The 8451-nt window shown below is 33.3% G+C and overlaps 1 protein-coding gene across 2 annotated transcripts; it reads left to right on the forward strand.

Annotated features, from left to right (window-relative positions):
• Window positions 1-4454: 4454 nt before the first annotated feature.
• On the forward strand, window positions 4455-7000 carry LOC111408853 (signal peptidase complex-like protein DTM1). 2 transcript variants are annotated; one of them, XR_002705368.1, is made up of 3 exons: window positions 4455-4815; window positions 6212-6501; window positions 6656-7000. XR_002705368.1 is itself a non-coding variant. In XM_023038664.1 (2 exons), exons 1-2 carry the CDS (start codon window positions 4568-4570, stop codon window positions 6297-6299), a joined length of 336 nt encoding a protein of 111 aa, XP_022894432.1. In that variant the 5' UTR covers window positions 4455-4567; the 3' UTR covers window positions 6300-7000. The 2 variants fall into 2 exon arrangements, 1 of the variants encoding a protein (XP_022894432.1); XM_023038664.1 differs by having other exon boundaries at window positions 6212-7000.
• The last annotated feature ends 1451 nt before the right edge of the window (window positions 7001-8451 follow it).

An 8451-nucleotide genomic window follows, 5' to 3' on the forward strand; every position in this document is an offset into this window, starting at 1 on the left:
GCTAGGTAAGGTACTTGGTGCTCTGCTTGATATAGCAAGTGCCATTTGTTCCATCAAAGTTTCTAAGTTCTTGATTGCAGCACTCTGATTTTGTAGGGTTATCTCAGTCCTTCTCATGAATTGATTGTTCTCTTCTATGTAGTGTTCTGTATTCTCCATAAACTTGGTAAATATCTCTTCCAATGGAATTCTTTTCTTATGTTGCTTATATTGATAACACTGTGCTATAGTGAGATTTTGATTACTCCGAGAAAAATTGAAATGCTTCATCCAACCAGGAATATAGATGTCAAAATGTGGATTATTCTATAGGCGTTGACCTCCTTGGACACAGTCCACTTGTTCTGTACCTTGTACAAGAATTAGACAATCTACAGTAATATGATCTGCCCTACATTCTTCACAACTTAGCCGATTAACTTGCATTGGATGACTGTGATATGCTCTCAACCTTATGAACTAAAAAATCAATTTTTGCAGACAATGTCGTATAAGTATCCACCTCATATACTTCTGGTACCTTCTTATGAACAACTTGTTCAGAAGTCCATATGACTGTGGTAGTAGCCACTTTCTCAAACAACTCTAAGCTCTATCGATTGTCTTTATGTATAAGTAGCTATTAGATGATGAGTCCAAGATGCTCTTGTAAGATGGAAGTAGACTTGCATAAAAATATTTGACCTAAAACTCCTTATTGATGCCATGAAGAGGAAACTTCCAATGCATGTTCTTGAATCTATTCCAAACTTCATCAAAGGATTTAGTTTCTTAACGGAATATAGATATGTTATACTTCAACTTCGATATTTTAGCCAGTGTGGAGAATTTGGTGCAAAATTTTTGAGTCAAATCATTCCAAGTGATGATACTGGCAATAGGTTGTGAGTCCAACCATTTAAGTGCTCTATCTCATAGAGTATATGGATATAATCTCAATCCGATAGCATCATTTAAAGTTCCTTGGCATTTGAAGTGTTGACACGTCTCAAAAAATCGAGATACATGTGTATGTGGATTCCCATAAGCCCTACCATAGAAATTGATATCTATTTTGAAACAACTAGATGACATTGGTCTTCAACTGGAAGTTCGACTGCCCAAAATGAGGATAAATGGTGCTAGATTGACTTTGAATAATTTGTAAATCATGAAGTCCCCAACTAGCATGTTTCCTTCATCGACCACTGTCTCTTCATTCACTTGAATAATCAGATTATTCTATGCATTAACCAGTTGTTGTGTTTTTCTAACTTTCCTTTGCCTACAGTAAAAAGTGCATTTGACTTTCAAATTAGTTGGTATGGGTTTATCGTCTTCCGAATTTCGCATAAAATGTCCAAGTAAGAGAAAATAGAAGCATTGAAAAAAAATTGATAGATAACAAAAATAAAATAAAAGCGAGAAGTTCGAATTAGTGCTAAGGTAATTGAAATTAAACTCAAATACAATCTTCGACAACGGCGACAAAAACTTGTTCAGAATTATTGTTCGATCAAAAACTTGCCGCATGTGTATGATTTGTTAAAAATTAGTAAAATGGAATTAGAGCCTAAGTATCGCTCCCACCAAGATTGACCTAATTTAAATTCAAATTATCTTAGCTTTAACCGAAACAATATAGGTTTGTGAGTTTTTTATAATTAAATTGTGGTATGATAATCTACTTCTAAATGCAAGAATAACTTAGTTAAAATAAATACGAGATATAATTAAATGCATGTTTTATAAAAATATGATGATGAAAGGCGTAATAGGATCCCGAATCCCTTTATACCAATCTCCTTTAACTCCAAAACATATAAATTTGACAACATGATTCAATTATGAAGACCAATATTCTTAATTTGTTTAACAATTTCTCTCGAGTAGAATTAAACATATTTTTACATATGAGGTTGACTATATTTGTATGACGGATGCGAACATATAAAAATGCATTAAAGATTTATGAATACTTAAAGATCACGTAAAATATAATGTCAATCATTCAATAATTAAAAATGCGCTTTAAATGTGAAAAATAAATAAACTTAAAAATTAAAGGTTCATGATATAAGTCTCATTGTAATCATAGCATAATGTCGAAATTAAATATATAAAAGTAAGAAGATATCATCAAAAATCAATGAAACTGGATTAATTTTCCAATTTTGTGTTGCTTTTATATATATATATATACCCGCTATGGCACTGCCTTTGTGAATCGAAAAGTACAATTTCAGCCTCATTTTTTCAATGCATGCGCGCTTGTCCATATTAATCGCGCCCTTTGGCCAGACTTAAATCCAGGCCAAAAAATAGGATTCCAAAATTTTTGGACATACAGGGCAAAAGGCAGCAGCTTGGAGGGGGAAAAAAAGAAATTTTATATACTCAACAGTATGCAGCATTCTTTGTCCCTTTTTCAATTCCCAACCAGCAGCATAATATCATTTTTTTCCCATCCAAGTTGCTACAATTTGCTCAGTTTTCTATGTGTGTTGTTCTGTTTGGGTGAGATTTTTTATCTCAAAAAATTGATTTAGGATTCTCAAAAAATCAAATCTCAAAATCCCTCCCAAACGGGACCTAAATGTAATCAATTCAGCCGCCTTGTGTTGAAGTCAAATTAGGATTCTAAATCTTTCCAATATAATGAAGTCCAAACCCAATTAAATTTGGCTCCCAATCAAATCCCATTTTGATAACATATTCCACCTCTTTTCGCAATTTATTTGCACCAATATCCAACAATATTTTAGAATGTGCATTCTAGCCCTCAATCCAATTAATTGTGCAACCAACAACCTTCTTTAGTTCTATTCAACTCCTTCAATTTTCAAAGTATGAGAATTGATCCCTTAACTTTCCAATCCAATGGTCAATTTGTCCTTCATCGTTTTTCAATTGCTTTCCACGAGTTCATAACTAAAAACAAAAGAAAATTAACCCAAGTTAAGTAGAAATTTATAATTTGATGATATAAAAGTTTAGTAGTATGGCTCAAATAAGTGCATAAAACACACTTATCAAGGACTTGTTGCATAGAAACGCCAATTAAACATACAACAAGTAAGACTTTGTGCTTAATTTTTCCCCGTAATGTAAGAAATTTGTGTTTAGTATGTTAACAAAATAATAATATTTAAAAGTATATTAAAATGAGAAAATAGTTATTTAATACTTATAATTCATATAAGTTTATATTTTAAACTAAAAGGAACAACTTTATTGCAACATACAATTTCTTTGTTCTTTTATAATTTCTCCCTATGTATCTTAATAAACTATGCTTGCGCACTAAAAATCGTGCAACTTGATATAGACTCTAGTCGAAATCATAATTTTAGTTTAGTTAACCTAAACTCTTTGTTGGACTAGGTAGACTTTTATACGAATCAGGTTACTCAAAGTCTACATGAAAAAAAAAATCTAATTTGCGAAAATTTTCATTGTACCATTAAAATTTACAATAGTAAAAATTAAATTCACCACAACCCTACCTTTAGGCATAAAGCCCACATTCGATTTCATTAATTTAGGCGCTCACTAATTTGTACGAGTCGGATGATAAAATGTTATCATGTCCAATTTCTTCGAGGGAAGAATTTATAAGAATTCACCTATCCAAATAACAAAAAACCTAAAATCTATTTTGAATGATCATGTTTTAAAAGCTAAATTGGCTTCGTTGCAGCTGAAAGCTCTTTATGAAGTAAACATACATATCCCTAAATTGAATGCACTGAATTCATAGATCTAAGATGATGGGTTCCCATGTCAATAGTGTGATATGATCATCTCCTTTACACATTCGTATTCAGCACAAACTAATGAACTATCATGCAGACTGTGTGTATATTTTATTATAAATGCAATAGCCCGAGTTTAGTTTAGTAAAAAAATTAGAATTTTAATAACTTTTTTTAGAAGTTCATAAAATATGCAGTTAAAAACTGATAAAAATTGTGGATTTCATAAAATGAGATATTAAAATCAATTATTGACTTTAACTTAAATTTTTATTAGCTTTTTAGTTAAAACAAACATGGCTAGAAGAAAATTTTCGTCATATATTTATATAAATTCATTTTTCAACTGACTTCTAAAACGTAGAAATGTAAGTAGATTTCGAGGCCATTAGGCTCCGTAATTATTTAGCGATCTTATTGTGCTTCAGCTCGTAGGATAATACTATTAATTTAGAGCCTAGATAATTAAAGATTTGTTGACAATGATATTATTCAATGAAGTTTGAATATATTTTTAAACATAAAAGAATGTGACAATGATCATAATACCACATAAATCGATAATTATCTAAACACTAAACGAATAAAGTTACTCAAACTTGTATATAAAAAAGTCGGTTTTCGACTGACTTTTGAAATGAAATGACTATGCCGAGTAAAATGGGTATAACATGGGAATTGGGTCCTCTACATTAATGCACTTTTTGATAGAGAAGCGTTGCATTTAAAGCAGTCTCAACCAACTCCATCGCTACTTGTTCAGCCGTTCAAGCAAGAAAACACTCCCAAATCTTCATCCCATTTCCATTTCTTCTCCTTCTTCTTCTCTAGCAATGAAGGACGATGCCGTTTTCCGCTCATCAATGATTTCTTTGGCCGCAATTATAGTGTTGATGGGACTCTATACACAATCTTTACAGAAAATGGTGGCGACTTACTTTTTTGGAATGTTTGTGGTATGTGGTGTGCTTTTGCCTGATTGGGAGTTCTTCAATCGGAGTGTTTCTCAGTGGTGCACCCCTGTAACTATTCCTGATATGGGTTCTCAAGCTACTGATCAGAAACCGAGTTTTCCAACAAGGTGAGAAGAATTGTGAAATTAATTGCATTTGTGTTAAAATGCTTGAAATTGTATAGTTTAAGTTATAAAAAAAATATACTTGCATATGTGTAAGGATGCTTGAAATTGGATAGTTTTATAATTCGTTGATAATCCATTCAAATTGGACGAAAACAATTATAATTTATTTTATTTTTGTGGGTGGGCGGGTGTTGTGGGAGGTGTTTTCATCTTTGTATATGAAAAGCTCAAATGAGTAAGGTGTCGATGTGGTTTACTGTGGATAACTAGAAACTTGCATGCTTTGGTTTCAATTGAGAGAGCCAGAAGCCAGATTTAAATAACTTTCTGGAGGTGTTTTTTCTGGTTAACGGTTTCCTCCATAAGCTCTTGTACCAAAAGCAGAAACATAAACCCTTACAAACGAACCCGTAATTGAGTTTCACTCTTTGATTTTCAGCAGTTCAAGAATTAATCATGAACTCCTGATTCATGAATTTAGGTAAGAAGTAATGAATAAAACCTATATTTATATTCACATCAAATATGTTTCAAAGAGAAGTAGAAAGATGTTTGTTTTTATCGGATTGCGATTGGATTGGTGAGTGAAATTATATGGTCGTAACAATTTTCATATAGTGAAAAGTTTTGACGGTCCGCAACAATTCGCTACTTCCATAAAGCCTTATCCCTTCATTTGGTCCCCTTGTTTCAACTAATTACTTTACATTTCTCGGATTGTAAAATGAATAGAAAACACCAAGGGTCGATTCTATGGTTGAGGGTCCAAAAATTTAACTTGGATGTCTAGAGATCATATACTTTCCTTATTCTTCCCCGACCCGTTGGAACCGACCTTGTTGAATCCAAAAGAAGATAATTATTGTGTATGTGGTTCATATAGAGTGAAACACAGATTCCCTGGATCAAATAGGCTGATGCGGGGGCGAAGCGGAATCGAGTGAGGGGAGCACACGGCGTTGCGCGAGTTTAATTCACTGTCGAGTTGTTAGGGATGCTGAATGGGTTGGAGGTGCAGGGGCTTACGGTACAGGATTATTTTCTTGTACGGGCCCTAAAGCTTTTACGGGTCTAGGTTAGAGTTAGTATAAATAATAATGTTATAACCCTATTTTACACACTGAATAATATTATCTCCGCTTCGTTCTGGTGGACGTAGGTACACTGCCGAACCACGTAAATTCTTGTGTTGATTTCTTTATTTCTTCTCTTTATTATTGTGCATAAAATCCAACAATAATTACATATTGGCAGCTAATTTATCATACATGAGTTGTCTTGAAGGGTCGACTCAACTCTCCCGAGGTTCTGAGTTCACTCAACTCAATAATTTCTCAAGTCGAGGTTTAACCTCGTAGCTACAAGTTAACTAACTGATTGCTCTTGTTTCACGCAGGTTTAAGATCTACCCTGTTAGATTGGTTGTCTACACCTTAGTTTATGGTTTTGCTTTCTACAAGTGGTGGAAGTTCATATCAAATTAGAGCGCCTAGCTTCATCCCTGCTAAGTCAATGATCGAGAATTTTACATTACCATTTCAAGAACTGCTTATTTGCGTATTAAGTTGGAATCGACGTGGAAACTTGAAAATTTTAGCGGTCAGTAAAGCAGACTACAATAATTAGATCTAATTGAAGATAGTAAGGACATGAAGAACTCAGCTTTGTGCATTTAGTTTCGATGGGGTAAATCAAGTGAATAATGTACTTATTTTCTGACCACGATCTACTTTTGTGTAAGAAACTTAAGAATTGGTCTTACACACGTTGCATTCTTACCAGTTTACCACTTCATCTGGTATGAATGGGAAGCAATTAAATATACTATAATCTGCATCAGGTATAAATTTTGGTGGCTAGACTGCGATGACTCAATGTTGACATGTTCGACCAGTTGAACCAGACAATGTTAGAGAGTAAAATCGAGAACCATAGCCGTAGACAGTACGGAAAGGGAAAATTTGATGATCAATCATATTCTTCATTTTCATAATGTGGAAAAAGCAATTTTTCCACTAGCGTAGATAGAAGGATTAAACAAACTATCTTGTAGTAAGTTGTAGAATCTACTTATTATTGCTATAAATTTTTTGTAAACTTCTTATCACAGCGAATTATTGTAGTAGCAGAAGAGCATGTAGTTTCATATTGAAACGAACTTCTATAAACTTTGTGCATTCTTATGTGTTTATTTTTCTTTTTGCAATTTAATTGCTCTCGATGGTATATAATTGGAATTTTTAATTCTCAATATAGTGTAAAACAGTTGAGAGAAAAATAGAATTGGGAGGAAAACAATATTAGGATGGACCGAGCTCCATGTACAAGAGCTCGGTTCACAGGGGCCTCACAAGCCCCACACTATAGGGGTTGGGCCCCACACACATTTTTTTAAGGAAAAATTTCATAAGTAAGAGATTAAGTGTGACATATTTCAAAATTAAAAAAATAAGTTTCAAACTTCAAAAATCAGATTTTTATTAAAATTTATTTATGATTTAATTGATAAATTAATTATTTTACTAATTAAATATATTTAGGTCACAAATTTGTACAATTTGGTCACAAATTAATGATTTAATTAGTCACTTATTATTTTTTGATCACAAATCAAAAATTTTATGTCACAAATTATTTTACGATCACAATTCAAAAATTTTTTAGGTTATAGTTTGTTTATTGGTCACAAATGAAAAAATTAATTAGTCGAGGATTAATTTTTAGTCACAACTTATCAATTTATTGGTCACAACTTATTTTGCGATCACAAATAAAAAATTTCACAGGTCACATATTATTTTTGGGTCATGAATAGAATTTTTTATAGGTCACAGATTATTCATTGGTGACAAATCAACTTTTATTGGTCACAACTCATTTATTCATTGCAAATTATCAAATTAGTTGGTCTCGGTTAATTTCATCGGTCACAAATCAAGTCACAGTTTATTTGTATGTCACAGATTTTCAAATTTATTGATAACAAATTATTTTGAATCACAAATTATTGAATATTTAGGTCACAATTAATTAGTTGGTCACGAATAATGAAATGGTTGGTCACAAACCGCCACCATCATCGTCGTCGCCAGAACTACCACCACCTCAAACAAATCAACCCATTGCAAAAAACACCGCCACATTGTCAACCACGACCACGACATAACACACAAACGCAAAAATCAACCAAAAAAATGTCATCACACAACTAGACTTGGACTTCGCGACAACCGTAATGCAACGCCGCTACTACTACCAACTCACCCGATCGCGACCAAATCGCTACAGCACCCAAAAACCTGACATCGCACATGTGACCACCATCGTCACCACTACCCAAAATCACTTTAAACCTCCATAAAACACCACCAACAGCGGAAACCACCTGCAAACACCACCACGCCACCAGCTGCAACAACATCTGATCTGTATCCACCGCCATTGCCACTAATACCAAATTTTCTCTCATGAACAACAGCGACGTCTCCAAAACCACCATTGTGACACAGCCATCACCAATATCATACACCGCTACCTATATCTCCACCACACCACACCACCTCTGCCAAATCATCTTCAATTTGAAAAAAATAAATAAATTACACACTCGACGCTGACAAATAGATCTGTATCTAC

Source organism: Olea europaea, chromosome 14 (genome assembly GCF_002742605.1).
Source record: "Olea europaea var. sylvestris chromosome 14, O_europaea_v1, whole genome shotgun sequence".
NCBI lineage: Eukaryota > Viridiplantae > Streptophyta > Magnoliopsida > Lamiales > Oleaceae > Olea > Olea europaea.

Excerpts from the sequence above, each read along its gene's own strand:
- LOC111408853 (XM_023038664.1), top strand. The coding sequence starts at position 4,568 with ATGAAGGACGATGCCGTTTTCCGCTCATCAATGATTTCTTTGGCCGCA. Across the intron at positions 4,816-6,211 it reads AAACCGAGTTTTCCAACAAG|GTTTAAGATCTACCCTGTTA; the intron begins GTGAGAAGAATT and ends TGTTTCACGCAG.